This window comes from Salarias fasciatus, chromosome 20 (assembly GCF_902148845.1).
Source record: "Salarias fasciatus chromosome 20, fSalaFa1.1, whole genome shotgun sequence".
NCBI classification, from domain to species: domain Eukaryota; kingdom Metazoa; phylum Chordata; class Actinopteri; order Blenniiformes; family Blenniidae; genus Salarias; species Salarias fasciatus.
In genome coordinates, this window is record NC_043764.1 from 17,867,568 (window position 1) to 17,884,653 (window position 17,086).

At 41.6% G+C, this 17,086-nt stretch overlaps 1 protein-coding gene across 1 annotated transcript; it reads right to left on the reverse strand.

Annotated features, from left to right (window-relative positions):
• Nucleotides 1–5,788: 5,788 nt before the first annotated feature.
• On the reverse strand, nucleotides 5,789–15,744 carry LOC115408782 (thyrotropin-releasing hormone receptor-like). Its single transcript, XM_030119705.1, has 2 exons — nucleotides 14,968–15,744; nucleotides 5,789–6,172 (listed from the first exon to the last, which is right to left on the reverse strand). The coding sequence occupies exons 1-2, from the start codon at nucleotides 15,742–15,744 to the stop codon at nucleotides 5,789–5,791; spliced, it is 1,161 nt and encodes a 386-aa protein (XP_029975565.1).
• Between the last annotated feature and the right edge of the window lie 1,342 nt (nucleotides 15,745–17,086).

Sequence of the window (17,086 nt, forward strand, 5' to 3'; positions counted from 1 at the left end):
CGTTTCTGATGAACTGTCTCACAATGCGGTTTTACGTGTCACAAAGCGTGAACTAGTCTGTACATTTATGAAAGTTGTGCTGATTGAAAACAATGTAAGATCAAATCAGAGAGGAGACGACAGCACTGTCACTGATGGAGAACAACTCACACTCCTTGGCTTATATCCTTGTGTGTCACTTGTTGTGTGTGTGTGTGTGTGTGTATTAAAGCACAAACTGATATTGACTTTCACATTATTAACTACATTTATTCACTGAGTCCAAAACTGTCTGTTTTGTGTCTTTGTAAGGCCATAATACTGATGTTTCCACAGATATAATAATGAACTGCAGTTAGTATTCATGAGCTGGTTTGTACTAAATGCCTGTAAACGACTGACAGAGTCTGCAGGTGCTGTTCAGTTCACACACATCTCCTCTCTCATCGAACAAATTTGGCCAAATTCAGCACCTGCATTCAAAGTGCTGGAGTTTTTTTCTTACCTCCTCTTGCAGTCTGAGGAAATCATTTTGTTTTATTGAGCAGCTTTTCATTCTCACTCTCAGACTCCCGGGGCGCTTATTTTTTGTGCGTCGTCAGACCTCTTTTTGTAGAACTAAACAGAAGACGCTCCGGATTTGAAAGGCCCCTGAAATAAAGTGTCAGACGTGCTTCTCCTTCGTCCGCGCTTTGTGCTGTAATAAACTCTGCTGGCTGCATTTTTGTATTGAACAAGGAGGAATTAATGTGCAATAAAGAGTTGCCATGCTGGCTGCTCAAAGCAGTGTAATGGGCTTCGTGAGACAACAAAAAACACTCTGGCTGCTCTTTGATTATTTGTTTTGATACTCAGAAGACGAGGAGTGCTTGACAGATGCGGGATAAATAATTTATTGTGACAGAAGAACAGGTTGTCATGTTCTCCATTATCAAAAGAGATTAAAATACACAGCATAATACTCGCTGCTACCTATCTCCTTCATTGTTGCTCATCAACGTGACTTATTCATGCTCTGTAAATAAAGCTCGGTCTGATTGAGCAGCTTTTCTCAGCTCCATCTGCGCCATTCAGTTCATTGTTCAATTAATTTCTCAAATGATCTACTTCATATCTGAGGCTGTTTTCCACCTGATGCTATTGGTGTGATCAGAACAAAAGAAGGGAAACATAAGCGAAGATATCATCACGTTTAAAGAGATAAATATGACAGCAGAGCTTTGTTTATAAGATGAACGATCTTTTATTCCCTACAGCGAACTCTTCGGTAAACTGCTTTAAATCAAACTCAGAAACGGAATAAGCTTGAGCAGTATAAACTGATGTCAAACATTTTGGAAATATTTCTGTTGTAATATTACAAACCTGACAGCAGCTTGTATTTGAAGCATTTTGTCTTCAGGATGAATTCTACAACATTTATTAATGAAAAGAATGTAACAAGCCAAACTGCTCTGAAGTTAATCTGAAATTCATCAGATGGTCATGTTTTAATGGTTTTAATGTCTTTGTTATGTCTGTCTCTGTGTTTGAATTGATTACTTGATTGATTGATTGAATGAGTTGCCTCCACTCTGACACACTCATTTTGTCACATCTTTAGTTTTGAAGCTCTAAAAATCTTTCTGAGCAATTGAATGCATTATGTGAAATTCCAACTAAAAACACAGTGCTTGGATGAAAATTATGTTGCCTCATGTCTTCAGGAAACTGTCACATGGCCAGAGCTGTTTACTTCCTGGATTCACATTCAGGGGAGGATGATTGAAAAGGTCAGTAAAGTATGTTTACATCAAAATAATAAGAGAATTTTCAGCACACATCATCTTTAAAGTGACATGCATTTGAAATTGCCATCATTATGGTCTTCAGAGGCTTTACTTTGGAAACGTCCAGTAAATTATATGTGGGAGAGATCAGACGTAGTGTCGATAATATAAAGGACATAGTGCAGAGGCATATCATTTTATAAAATATTTGGAAACAGATCCTATTAATTGTTTTATTGGTTTCGATTAATTGTAATATGGATGTTTACGTTCTGATGAACAATAACGACTGGTTTGCACATTATTGGGACCTCGGTAGGACGGAGTGTGTGCAGTCAAAGGGTTCTTACAGTAAAGCTTTTAATGAAAAAGTTTGTCAAATTACTTGAAAACCATGTTTTAAGAAGAATTTCTCATGTATATCTTTAAACGGGAGCAGTAGGTTTTTAATTAGGTTTTTTTTTATTGGTAATACTCCTTCCTTTTCTTAGAAAAACTGACAGAAGAAACATTCAGAAGCTGTGAGGCTAAAAACAGTATAAAAGCTCTTTTTGTTAATCTCTCCATTGTTTCACTTGTTTGAAAAAAAAAAAAAGTTCCTTCGAATATATTTCAATTTCAAATGAGCCACACTTCATTAACATTTGAAATTGGTGTGAAATAATTGCAGCTTTTGTGTTTCCTGTGTTCTGTTTGTTTGCTTCGGTGACATTTGTGAGTCATTAATGCAGTGAAAGGTTTAGAGCACTTTTCATTCTGTGGGAGTGAGGAACAGAAGAAGGTGAAAAACACATTTCTAATGAACCACATATACCCAACGCATTGACAAATCTGTTCCAACAGAGTGTGTGTGGATCTTTGAACTGGCGGGAAATTACCATAAAAAGACCTTGATTGTCACTCTGAACTGTTTATGGCTTGTTGAATATCTTCACTTCAGTGCGGAGGGGGACGGCTTTCAGACATCACCTTGCAGGGTAAATCCAGCAGGAGGTTGAATAAATCTGTGATCCTGCCGCTCCATGTTCAGAGGTGCCAAACAGGAAGACAAAATGTGATGCCCTGCACCATTTTGTCAGAGTTGTTGCTGTAAAAGTAGTTAAATCTCAGCAGTAAGTGGTCAGCATTACTTCAGTGTAAATACCTTCATTTATTACATAATTTAAGTTGGACTGTTTTTTTTTTAAGGTAATCTGAAAACACAAATATGTTGTACTGACAGAAGAAGGCATTGCTCTTTTGTGCCACACAACAAAAACCGCTCACAAAATGATTCATGTTCACACTTTGAAGCTGAAATAGCAGCTTTGGGTCTATCAGTGCTGCTACAAGTCCTCGCTGACATTTATTGATCTTCCTCCCACACCTACTTCATCCAGATTATGGGAGCTGGAGCTTGTGGAGGCAGAGAATGGCTGAAGGGGGCACTCCACAGATAGGTTTCCAGCTCATCACACAGCCGACACGGCGCAAGACACAATCACACCGACGGCCAATTAACCCGACTGCGAGTTCTCTAAATAAGAACCTGGAGCACCGAGAGAAAATCCACACAGGCTCAGGGAAAAGATGCAAACTCAACACAGAGAGGCGCTCTAGCTTATTCTGATTTGGGGAATGTTACTTGAGTAACCCAGTGGGGCTACTGTTGTAGCTTCACTAACTCGTTTAACTAAACCATCACACTTCTTCAGAATGTCAGTATTAAATCATTTCAGATGGTCGTAACATCATAGATCATCATCACAATGATAAATCAGCGGCAAACTGGAAAGTGAGCAACCCTGTTCATTGGTTTTCTCCTTTTTTACAGTTAGCAGACAGCTGGTTTCTTCTATTTTAACTCCTTTTTACCAGATTTTAACAGATTTTAACCACATATCGTCATGCCTAAAATAAATCTCAAGCATATTTCTGTTGCAGGAGGATAGGATTTGTTTAATGCAAATCAGAACAAAAGAGAATCTGAAGTACAATCATCGAGCTCCTGGAGGAGAAAGCATCTTAAACGTATTCAAATTTACATCAAATCTTCATTTACCCCAAAATAAATAATACTGGCTGAATATTTTTCAAGGTTTATTGAATTAAACTCACAGAACTTGAATAAATAAACAGGAAGTTCACAATCAGGGGTGTAGAAATGTTTGTTAATCCAAGAATCCACAGAAAAAAAACAACAAACCTGTTTATAGAATCTTAGCGTTAAACACAGGGTAAATATACAATCTACAAGTCTAAGGTTTTTTTCTAGAGCTTCATATTGGTGTCTCTACATGTCTTAAACAAAGAACACTGAGTGCGTGGAGCTGCAGAAGAGCAATAATCTGGAAAAGAGTCAGAAAACTTGCTGCAGGTGATTATCATCACAATATGTTTTTCAATAACGGCAGATCTGCTGTCCATCTCCTGTTGCTAAAACACCAGCTTTATGTTCACCGTCTGAGTCAGCGAATGCTTTGAATTGTGACTGATGTATCTGCTATCAGAGCCTCCTCGTCATTATCTCCTGCTTCCCATACCGGAGATGAAATGATAGATTGAAATGATGCACGCGCGCCTTTCTCTGGATTCATAAATGATTTCAGTGGACGGGCTGAGAGATTGGCTTTGTTTTGTTTCTATGTAGCCTCAGTTCATCCAGCGATGAATTCAAGGTTTAAACAAGGTCGAAGAGGAGGAAGTTTGTTCATGTAGAAAAACATTCTATTTTTGCGTTTCGTCTGATTATAGTGAGGTGTGTCCAGGAAAAGTTTTTCAAGCCAGTCTCTTCAATTCTGCGTTATTTTTCATTTTCATTAGTTTCCTAAATAAAACTACTTTGCTGGTTCCTAAAAATAAAAGTATCTTAGTGCTGGGAAAAGTACTTTTAACTGTGTCTCCACCAGTATGCATACGGCTGTATTATCATTGTGTCTTGGTTTGATATATCAGCTGAGTTGTTTGCTTTTTGTGATTCAGTCTAATTACTTATTTACTCAATATGTTCAGCAGCAGCTTCGGGATTTAAAATATTCAATAAACTAATTAATATCTAATTGCACTGAGAGAAAGCAACATCAGAAGAGCTGATGGCGTGCAGATAGCTGCTCTTAGGTTTGCTGTAAGGTACAGATAGAGATACAGTTGGTTTGATAAGTAAGTACCTCATAATCTGACAGGAGTTGATTGAAAAATAATGAAGAAAAAAAAGTTCTTGCTGATGCTAAAGCCAAAAATGGGCTCAGTTGTGAGGACAGCGAGAGACAGCAGCTCTGCAACTCTCTGACTGCTTTAACACTGAAATGATCTGATCGTGATTAATAAGAGTTTCTTCTAAACATCGATTTCTACATGTTTTACATTTGCAACAACTCTGAACTGACTGCATCAGGATAGTGTGTGATACAATTATGGCCTTAAAGAATCAATCATACTCCACTTTTAGATTTAACATCAGAAACGTCACATGATGAGGTTCATTATTAACATCGATGGGACATAAAAGCAGGCCCTGTTTGGTTCTGCTTGTATTAGGTTTTGTTAATGGGATACATGTGTTATACTTGCTGTTGAACAAAAGGGGTAAAAACGGACTGCGTCGTGTGTCATCGGTACATCTGAGCTCTCCAGCCCGAACACGGGAAGCACAAGAGCACTCGTTATCAAGAGACACATAATGCTGAGGATTCGCTCCGACCTGGCTCTTGACCAACTCATTACCATAAAGTCTGGACGTTTCCTCGCAATATTCACCCACAACAGGAGAGACACATGCATCACAATTAGGTGTTCATCACCGGCAGTCATTTCTCCTTCACACATTTAATACACGCTCAAAAAAAAAAAAGCAAAACCTTCAGACATATTATCTAATTTCAGCATAATATACATTGGAATACGATTCTCAAAACTGCTGCAACTACAACACCACACCAGCTTCACAGTTATCAGGAACAACATCCAGTGATCAGTGTTTTTACCTATTTCGACATGTGAGAGCATCGACCAAAACATTAAAAACCGACAGAAGTTTTCATGCACGGTTATCAGAGTCTTCATTAGGAGACGCTGGCTTCGTAGTCCGTTTCATTGAATCTGCTGGCGGCGTGCCCACCGACCTCCTCCTGCTCCGTGACGGGCTCGTTGCTCCCGTGCGACGAGTTCTTCATCACGCTGTAGTACATGGGCACGACGTACTCGGCCTCTTTGTGACGCCTGCCGCACTTGCAGAGCTTCTTAAAAGCGACGCGAAACTTCTGGGACATGAGGTTGTAAACGATGGGGTTGATGGCGCTGTTGATGTAGATGCACATGCGGCAGAAGAGCAGGAACCAGGTGTTGTGGTAAGGCGGGTCGATGAAGGAGTTGACCACCACCAGCGTTCGGTAAGGCATCCACAGCAGGGCGAAGAGAACCACCACCACGGCCAGCATCTTAGTGATCTGAGGAGACAGAACGAGAAGCCAGGAGTCATAAGAAGAAGGGTTGAGTAAATAAAGCAGCACGCAAAGATGTGCAACTATCATGAACTCATATTTCATTTCCAACAAATAGAAGCAACATGTTAGGTTTGCCAAGCTTATTGGACTGGAAGGAGATACTGATACTGGTTACATTTTGTCTCTCGGCATTTAAAACATGAGATGTTCTAGTGTGGAAACCATCATGTGGGCTGAGAAACAATTCAAGAGCTCATAAACTAGGATAACCAAATGAATTCCCCTTTTGAGCACAAACTTAATTTCTCTTTCTTTGACACAACTTTAGCTTCAAGGAGTAACATGGTAAAGAACATATCCAACAATGAACAAAAGTGACACCAGCTGGGTGACAGCTTTTGATAAAAAGTATATTACTTAAAGCTGTCAGTCAGAGCTTTTTTCTATAGTAGTTTTCCATTATAGAGAGCAACGTCATACTGATTCAAACTGCTGTTTCTCTCCTGGAAGACACATTTTCTAATTAGTTCTGAATGCAAGATACAACTGGGACTGTTGGGAAGATCATTAGTTTTACAGGCAAATTTTCATCATAAACCACTCTTCAGACAAAAAAAACTTCATCTTATGATCAAAAAAAAAAAAAAAACCAAACAAAAAAAACATTGTGGAGGGTTAGCAAAGTATTTATACTTATATTTTGAGCAGGACCGGAATAGCTGCACCAAATGTCAGGGCAAGACAGGTAATTTGTATTACAACAGCTCAGTTTATACCATAAATGCCAACATGGCAAGAAAAAAGAAACATGTAGGATGGGTTTTATCATCTGGGGACCATGAATCTCTTTATATAGCTACATATTCAGCTTTGACATGGGTTGAAAGGCAGGAGCAGCTTGGTAACCAGAGTTCGGCCACAAAAGGGAAAAGCTAACATGAAACCAGATGTGTCTAAATGAGACTAACTGTAACCACTTTACTAGAATATCTGGAAATAACTCTGGAATATGTGTTACACCACTCAGGCAACGACGACGTGGTGTTGAAAAAGAGTTCACTTTTATTCACTACTGTCAGGACAGAGGAAAAATACAAAAGATCTTAGGAAACTCCAGAACCCACCCGCGAGAAGCTTCGTTTCTTCTGCATTCTCTCTCTTCTTCTGCTGGCTGACTGACAGTGCGTCACATCTCACAGTTTTACTCTGCCCCCTACTGGCAACACTGAATATACTACATAAACACCAGAACTGAGAATGAATGAAATCTGTAAGGAATGAATGAAATACTGCTCACAGAAAAAAAACATTTTTCTCCAGGTGCTACAATCCTCCCCTGCTAAATAAATGTTGTCCCCAACATTAGCAGAAATAAACAGCACATTTCGGAAAACAGATTCAAACATTCAACTGATAATGGTACCATTAAATGTAATTCAGACCAACACATCACAATGACAATAGCTTTCATTTGAAAGTTAAAACAAGGTAAATGGGTTTGAGTGCATTTCTACAGGTTTTTACCCTATGAGTACGTAACTTCTGTATACTACGTGATCCCATCACGTTCTGCTTTTTTTAGACACTACAGTGTTTAAACTTCGAAAAAGTTTCCTTTTTAAGCAATTGTAACATTAGCACAGTACTATTTTTATGCTCTGAAACAAAATTACTTTCTCTTACTCACTCCATGGAGACTTTTAACAGCATACATATAACTCATTTCCATTTACATCATTTCAATGTCATAACATAGTCCAACTAATTTGATGACTGGAACCTTTTTTTCATAACCCATTCAAAAAAATACATACACATTTTTGAACAAACAAATCTGTCTTCTTTCCTTGTTTAAACCAGATAACCAAATAAAAACAATTAGACCACAGTAGAAAATTCAACATCACATTCAAAGTGTTTTTTTTTCCCTTTTTCAGTCCATATTTTCCCATGACACACTTTATGGACAGTAACCCTCAGTTCACAAACAGTTCATGTTACTGTGTCCATTTCACAAAGGATAATCTATTACAGTCCATAATAACTCAAACGATATTTCAGTAATATCCGCTGGGTACAAGTGAAGGATATACCATGTGTGTTCCATACATCTGTGCAGGTAGCCAAGGAACACTGCAGTGTCCATGTACTGATGCCAGTGCATTAACATACATTGGGTTACTGTGCATTCTGATCACACGCTGAGTTGGTTGGCCTAATGAGTCGTATGTCAGCATCTCTTTAGGTCTCCTTTCTCTTTGTGATCTACGTGGTTGTGTGTCAGTTGGCCCTGACCCTAAAGTCGTTGGCAGGTCTGCAGCTCGCACAGTTTCTGTGACATCTGGAACACCATGTTCAACTGTATCGTTTCTGGAAGAATCCTCACTCATCATCATTTGAACAGGAGTTTCAACCCTGAACTCCTCTGCTTCAACATTAAGTCTGGACTGAGGTGCTGTTTCAGGAGTGACAGGCGGTGTGACATTTTGTTCTGTGGGCTGGTGGTGATGTTGCCTCAGGCTGAACGCCCAACCAAGTTCTTCCTCATCTGAACTTTCTGATGTCTCCTTTTGTTCACTGCTATTGTGTCTTTTCCTTTGTTGATGTTCCCGTTTCTGTTCTCTTCCAGTGCCTTGGGCTGGTTCTTGAAGTGGCAAAGCATTACATGGCATAAGCATGTTGCGATGGAGGATTCTGCTCCTCCCTGTCCCACGCTCAGGTTTTAATTCATACACTGGGCTGTCTTTCCCTTTTTGTGAAATGACGACGTGTATTTGATCCTCCCAATATGAGCGCAATTTCCCTGGTCCCCCGCGCTCTGACATGTTTCTTACAAGGACCCTGTCACCTGGGGAAAGCACTGAACTTTGTCTTTTCTGGTCATAATATATCTTCCCTCTTGTTGTTGTCTTTTTGATGGTTTTTGATGCAATGTCATATGCTTCTTTCATTTGCTGTTGCCATTTTAAAGCATATTCCTGGGGTGAGTTATGTCCTTTTTCCTCATTTAGTCCAAAAATCAAATCGATTGGTAAACGAGGATGTCTGCCAAAGAGCAAATAGAAAGGCGAAAATCCTGTTGCCTCACTGGTGGTGCAGTTATATGCATGTACGACTTTACTCACATAGTCACTCCACTTCTCCTTCTTTTCTTCATCTAAGGTCCGCAGCATTGATAGTAGGGTACGATTAAATCGTTCAGCTGGGTTCCCTTGTGGATGATAAGGAGTTGTTTTCGAGTTGATCATGCCCGTGTATTTTTGCAACCGTCTGAAGAGCTGATTCTCAAATTCTTTGCCCTGATCATGATGTATTTTAGCAGGAAAACCGAATTTTAAAGAAAAATCATTGAATATTTTCTCTGCTGCCGTTTTGCCTGATTTGTTACGGGTTGGGTAAGCTTGCGCAAACTTAGTGAAGTTGTCAATGATCACTAAAATATATTCATACCCTCCCCTGCTTTTTTCAAGATGAAGGTAGTCAATGGAAACCATTTCGAATGGTGCTGTTGCAGGTACATGACACATGGGGGCTCTGCTGTGGACGGAAGGTTTCTTCTGGATGTTGCATTTACAGACTTCAGTTATGAAGAAGTGTATATCTTTTTGCATCCCGGGCCAATAAAACCTTTGTCTAGCAAGATGTAACACGCGTTCTACCCCTAAATGTCCCATTTCACAGTGAAGGTACTTATACACAAGCGCTTTGTATTGTTCTGGAAGCACAATTTGAGCATTTGTTGCTGTTCTGCGCCTTAACAGACCATCTTCACAAACATGCAATCTTTTCCATTCATGCAGCAGTTGTTTAGTCTTTGCTGTTTCGTTATTCATAAGTCTCTTGTCCAGTTTGATTCCAGATGTTTTTAACTGGAGAACTTGGGATATGACAGGATCTTGCAACTGTGCCTGTAGTAACTCCTGTTCTGTTACTCTTATATTTGGCTGTTCCTGAGCAGCGAGCTCCTGAACATGTGGGTTACAGGTGATGGCTGAGATCCAATCCACTTCCTGTTGGTTTTGAGTTTCAACAGCACTGAATATTGCGTTTAAAACTTCAGGGGTGTACTGCTCTGTACACTCAGTCATATAGGTGTCCATACTCACAGGTGCACGAGACAGGAAATCTGCATCCGTGTTTGTTTTTCCTGGCCGGTACTTCAGGGTGATGTTGAAGTCTGCAAGCTCTGACACCCAGCGATGTCCGGTTGCGTTGAGTTTGGCTGTGCTCAAAACATAAGTAACAGGGTTGTTATCACTGTATACTGTCACAGAGGGAGCATAAAACAAATAGTCTCTAAACCTGTCTGTAACAGCCCATTTGAGCGCCAAAAATTCAAGTTTCCCTGAATGCAACTTGTAGTTTTTTTCTGCTGGTGTCAATGTTCGTGAGCCATACCCAATAACTCTTAGCTTGCCTTCCTGCCTCTGGTATAAGACTGCTCCCAGTCCTTGTTCTGAAGCATCAACATGGAGAATGAAGGGATCCTCAAACCTTGGGTAAGCCATCACAGGTGGATTAGTCAGGACATCCACCAGATAGTTCAGAGCATGCTGGTGGGTGTCATTCCACACTATTTTCTGATGTGGAGGGAGTTGTCCCGCCCCAACTGACCGGGTGGTGGGCTTTAACTCAGTACCAGGAGTGGCATCTGTTGAGAGTAGATCATAAAGACATTTTGCATGGCGAGAAAAATCTTGCACATAACTTCTGTAGTACCCCAGAAAACCCAGAAGTTTTCGCAGTTCTTTAATGTTTGTGGGAGGTTTTGTTTTCAGGGCTTGTACAGCTGCTATTTCTTTGTTGTCCATCCTGTAGCCTTCAGCTGAGATCACTTTGCCGAGATAGCGCACCTCATTTTTGAACAGGTCACACTTGTCTGCTCTCAGTTTAATTCCCCATTCTTGCTGTCGTTTGAGAACGGCTCTCACATCCTCAACATGTTGTGTGAATGTCTTGCTGTAAACTAAGACATCATCTAAATATGGAATGCAGATTTTGTCTCTCAGACCTTCGAGGCTCTCTTCCATACTACGCTGGAAGGCTGATGGTGCGTTTGTGAGTCCAAATGGAATTCTGTTCCATTCGTACAGGCCCCATGGCGTTGTAAAGGCCGTGAATTTCTTTGAGTCCTCACTAACACTCCCTTGATGGTAAGCTTTGCCTTGGTCCAGCACACTGAACCAAGCGTTTCCACCAAGACCATCAAGTATCTCCTGAATGCGTGGTATGGGGTGTCTGTCTGGGATTGTCTTTTTGTTAAGTCCCCTGTAGTCAATACAGAGTCTTAAGCTTCCATCTCTCTTTCTTACACAAACTACCGCAGCTGCATATGGAGATGTGGATTTGCGAATGAAGTCTTTATTTAACAAATCTTGGATATGATTCTTGACCTCATCATACAATGGGCGTGGTATTGCATTATATGTTTTGGCCACAGGAACACTATCAGTTAGTTCAATGTCCATTTTCAAGTTTTTGATGAAGCCGACATCATCTTTGTTTCTGGCGAATGCTCTGGACTCCTCCATGAGCATTTTCCTCACCACAGCTTGTTGTTCATTTGTCAAGTGGTCCAGGTTGACAGGTGGATCATAAGGTTCTTCTTGTGGATCCCCTTGAGTTGAGCTGTTTGTGGAGTATGATGAAGTTTGCATATTTTCTGCAACTACAGAGGTCACCAATTGTTCCCCCGGTTGTACCAGGTTGCAGTCAGTTATTCTCTCCACACTTCCTATCACAGTTTTACTTGGTACTGTGATGTCATGTTGCAAAGTGTTTCTCACATAAATGTTAACTCTACACGAGGAACAAGAAACATTTATGAGTTGACAGTTGATTTTCAGTCCTTCATCCAATGTTAAGTTCTCCTCTGGCTCAAAGAGCATTTGTGTTTTCCCTTTTAGATCAGTTTTAACAGGGCAGGTAATGCACTTCATTTCTCCACTTGGAACTACAACGGGTGTACGTCCTGTTTTCACAAGGTAAGTGACATTTTCATTTGTAGCTCCCTGAATGGCATTTAGTAAAGCTTCTGCCTTTCCCGATCCTAGTTTAAGGGAGTTCCTGAGCAAAGTTATACTTTCATTCGGCTGACTCTGATCCTCTGTGTTTATCAGCATTTCTTCGATGGCATTAAAACCTATGATAGGCCTCTGCAGTATGTCCCTGCTCACTAGTACTGGAACTAGTACGTCATCTGACTTTGTCTGTTTTGCTTTCGGATCACACAGACTAAAACTAACTGGGACCCAGCCCTGAAAGGGAATTTCTGATCCATTTGCTGCTCTTAAGTCCAGCAGTTCACCATCACTTAACAAATCACTGATTGGATGAATTATTGCATCAGGTAAGTTTTGGGATTTCCATGTCTCACTCATAATGGATACCTGAGCTCCTGTATCCCACAAAGCTTGTGTTTTAACACTGTTCATTTTACACCAGACAAGACACTTTTTGCCAACCAGCTGTGCAACTTGTTTGCGTTTTGATCCAGGACTGCTTGAGTGAGAAAACTGATCCACTTTGCATTTCACTGTTGGCTTTGGACGAGCTGAGGAGTGATGATTAGGCAGTTTTTTTCTTTCCCCCTTAACTGTACACAGGTCTACACATCCAGTTTTAGGGTTGGGTTCTGAGTCATTTTGGGACTTTTTCTCTGAGACTATGGCACGTCCCCCTGTCACAGCCTCTATAAGTTTCCCAGCGATTTCTGCCTGCCCCCCACTTTGCACCCCCTCGCCCAATGGGTGTCACTGCCACATTTGAAGCAATGGATGCAATCTTTTTTTTCTTGCTGACATGCCACACATTGTCGCTTTGGTCTTTTGAAAGCATTGGTCTGGGCTTTGGTTTGATTGTGATCCCCAGTTTTCCCTCCCCGCTGGACAGTTTGCACAAGGGATGCTACTTGGCCTGTGAGCTCCCGAATTGCTGTGTTACTCTCCTCCATTTTTGTAAACAGGGAGTTATCTTTGGCAGGTTTGTTGGGTTTTGTACAAACTGGGGTTGTTGGAGGAGCATCTTCATCACCACTTTTGTCAACTGTGCTCACACTTGCCCTGTACATTACTTTAGTTGTAGCTTTACTCTTTTGAGCTCTTTCATTTTCATTGTATTGGGCAATTTGCATTTTCTGCAGAAGCAGCTCGTCACTGCTTTTGTCATCCTGGAGGTACATTCTCATCTCTGTTCTGATGTTATCATTTGACAAGCCTGTCATAATAGATTGAGAACACTGACTGTGAACTAGCTCTCTGTTATATTTCAGGCCAGATTGGGCACGCTCAGATGCAAACAGGACCTTTTGGCGAAGATCAAGAACTCGTACCAGAAAGTCAAGTGCACTTTCACCAGACCCCTGCACCGCTTTTGTCAGTTGTTGATACAGCACAGTTGCATCCTTTTCTGCATAATGAGCTCTCAAGATTTGTCTGAGGGTGGCTAAGGTGAGGTCCATTTTCCCCTCCAAATAGCTCCTCAATTTCAAACCAGGATTTACAACCCGAATCACAGCCTCCATGATCTCCACTTCTGGATAGCCTTTCCTGAGCCCACTTTCAATCTGATGTTCAAGGCTGCTAAAGCTCAGAGTGTCCTTTGAGGTTGACTCACCAATGTGTCCGTTTATTTTGAAGTCCTTTCTGAATCCGCTGGAAGGCCAGTTGTTGTAGCTGTTGGAGTCTCTCCCCCTGCTTCGAGTGTCCTCCTCCCGTGCTGTCTCCCGGATGCCACATGTCTCCAGCGATGGCGGTGTAAGGTGCTCCTGCTGCAGTCCCGACCCCTGTTGAGCTCGGCTTACCATCGCCTCCTCTCTGTCGTCAGCTGTAGGCGATGAGAAGGGTGGCGCTGCTCCTGCTTGGTCGGTCTCCGCTGCTGGTTTCTCCCTCAAAGCATCGATCAAGTCATTCAGCTCCAAAAGCACAGACATGCCTTCATCTTCTCGCTCCAAAAAGTCGTCCCGCTCACAAAAACTCATTATGAGCTTAACGAGCGCACGGCGGCTCTTCTTTTGAATGTCCTCTGAGTCTTCTCCATCAGCTTTGCAATACTGGCAGACTCGCTGCAGTTGTTTCACATTCAGTCCACACAGTTTAGCCTCTATTTCCAACAGAAACTCTTCTCGGTGCTCCGACATCTTTGCAGATAAGGTTTTAACTCGCCAACACTTGGAAAAAAAAAACAAACCGAGCCGATGTCGCTCTAACTACACTTCAACTGTTCCCAGTAGCTAGCTTTAGCTCACCTAGTTGACGTGTTGTCGGCGCACATGTCCGTTCTTTTCATCCACTTTTCCGGCGATAAAACTGTCCTCTGCCGTTAAATAGTGTCCTCTTGATCTCGGTGGGACCTCCAAATTGTTACACCACTCAGGCAACGACGACGTGGTGTTGAAAAAGAGTTCACTTTTATTCACTACTGTCAGGACAGAGGAAAAATACAAAAGATCTTAGGAAACTCCAGAACCCACCCGCGAGAAGCTTCGTTTCTTCTGCATTCTCTCTCTTCTTCTGCTGGCTGACTGACAGTGCGTCACATCTCACAGTTTTACTCTGCCCCCTACTGGCAACACTGAATATACTACATAAACACCAGAACTGAGAATGAATGAAATCTGTAAGGAATGAATGAAATACTGCTCACAGAAAAAAAACATTTTTCTCCAGGTGCTACATATGTGTATCTATTTCCAATACAGAAAGAGTTTATATATTCACACCTCAACAAAGTGATTAAGCTCACAAGCTCACCATCCATCCATCCATTAAAACTGTGAGACGGATCTTGATCTGCCATACCTGCTTCCTGGCAGACACGGTGCCCTTGTTGGTCTTGTTGGTGCTGTGGGAGTGACCCTGGTGAACCGAGCCTCCTCCAGCTCGGTCGTTGAGGTGCGACGGCAGAGGGCTCATGAACAGAATCCTCGCTATGAGCCCGTACAGCACGGTGGCCACGAGGAGGGGGATCACGTAAAACAAGGTGAAGTCCAAGAAATAGATGGGCATGTAGAGGCTCCTGGAGACCCTGTAGCCGCAGGTGACCACCACCCCGTTGGTGTAGACCGTTTCATCGGTGTCCACTAAGAAGAACCACATGGTGCAGTAGAGGGAGGTGAAGATCCACACTCCAGCGATGATCCTCTTGGCCCGAGAGACGGTGCATATGAACTGCGCCTTGATGGAGTGGCAGATGGCGATGTAGCGCTCGATGGTGAAGGCGGTGATGGAGCAGGAGGACACGTTAATGCCCAGGTACTGGAAGTAAGTGATGAACAGGCATCCGGTGTAGCCGTAGATCCAGAAGGCGACCACGTCGGAGATGTTGGGCAGGCCGGCGGCCAGGAGCACGATGAGGTCGGCGACGGCCAGGCTGACCAGGTAGCAGTTAGTCGGGGTCACCATGTGTTTGGTGCGCAGCACGACCAGCACCACCATGACGTTCCCAGCTATCCCGACCCCACAGATGAGCATGGTCAAAAATATCGTGATGACTTGTTCTTCCAGGGGGTTCAGAGGCACTTCGGTCAGATTCAGGACCCGAGAGGCGTCCTGGAAGATGGTTGTGTTGTTCTCCATCTCTCCTAATGTCCAAACTCAACAAATCAGTAAATCTCCAGGGCCTCAGAATGAGAATCCTCCACAGAGAAAAACAGAGAAAGTTAACAATTAGAGTCCTTTGTATCTGCATTTAAAAAATGTTATTGATTAGTCATTCCTACATATAAGATAAGGGAACAAAATATTACTTAAATTACCACATTACAGTTACAGCACTCTCTTCTAATCTCTATATCTCTGTAGTGTTCTGTCACACACGGACATCAATGTCGTCACCATGGTTACATATGCGACATAATCCAAATATTGGTTTCTTAAATAATTTTCCTCTGAACTACATTAACATTTCAGTGATAGATTCAGTCCGCTGACCACTGATGCTCTCCATCTCATGTCTCTTTAAACAATTATGTTGTTTTGTAAAAAAAAAAAAAAAAAAAAAAAAAAAAAAAAAAAGTCATTTGGTGTAAATAACCTGAGCCATGATCTTTCACCTTGTCACACACACTGACCTGGTTTAAGATAGCCTGTCACTTTAGAATAAAACATAAGTGAAAAACAAGCCTAAAGAAGTGACAGTAATATTCATCCTTGATGTGACCCATCCATCCGCCCCAACCTCCTCTCTGACATACACATTGATCACTGCCATATGTTCACCTCAGTACAGACTGTGCTGGACTTACACACACACTTGAACGTAAACATGCTTACTTTGGAGTATTTTATCCAACAACGATGCTTTTTAAAATCTCTATAAAACAACTTTATTAAAGAAGCTTGGTATGTAGATGGTTGTACCAGGATTAGTAATACTATCTAGTTTGCATGAAAAAAGGTTTCATTTCACTTACTAATATTTTTTTGCATTTCTTAAAGCTTCAATATTACTCTTTTGTCTGACTTGACTGTGAAGAATATTTTCTCCCCTGAAACAGTGGGAAACTAGATTTCTGACGTAATAATCAGTAATCAGTTTCTTACACAACAGTGAGACAAATGATAATCATAAAAAAGAGAAAAAAACAGCAGTAAAATGATGTAGTCAAAAAAAGGAAAGTAATAAAAGAGTAAGTAAATATGAATTTGCAGCTTACCATAATTAGCAGAATGCAGCTCTCACTGTCACCCAGAAGCAGTGACTGCTGAGTCCTCCTCCAGAGTCGCTCGAGTCTCCACATCTGTCTCCCTCACACTCTCTCGCTCTTTATTTTCCCATTGTACCCCTCCCTCCGTGCTCTTCCCATTATATCCACGCAGCCTCATGTAGTCACCAACGAGAAAATCAATTGCACCTCTCCATCTGAGAGCAGAATGCCATGTCAACCACTGCGTCCAGGACAGAAACCCTGTAATTACT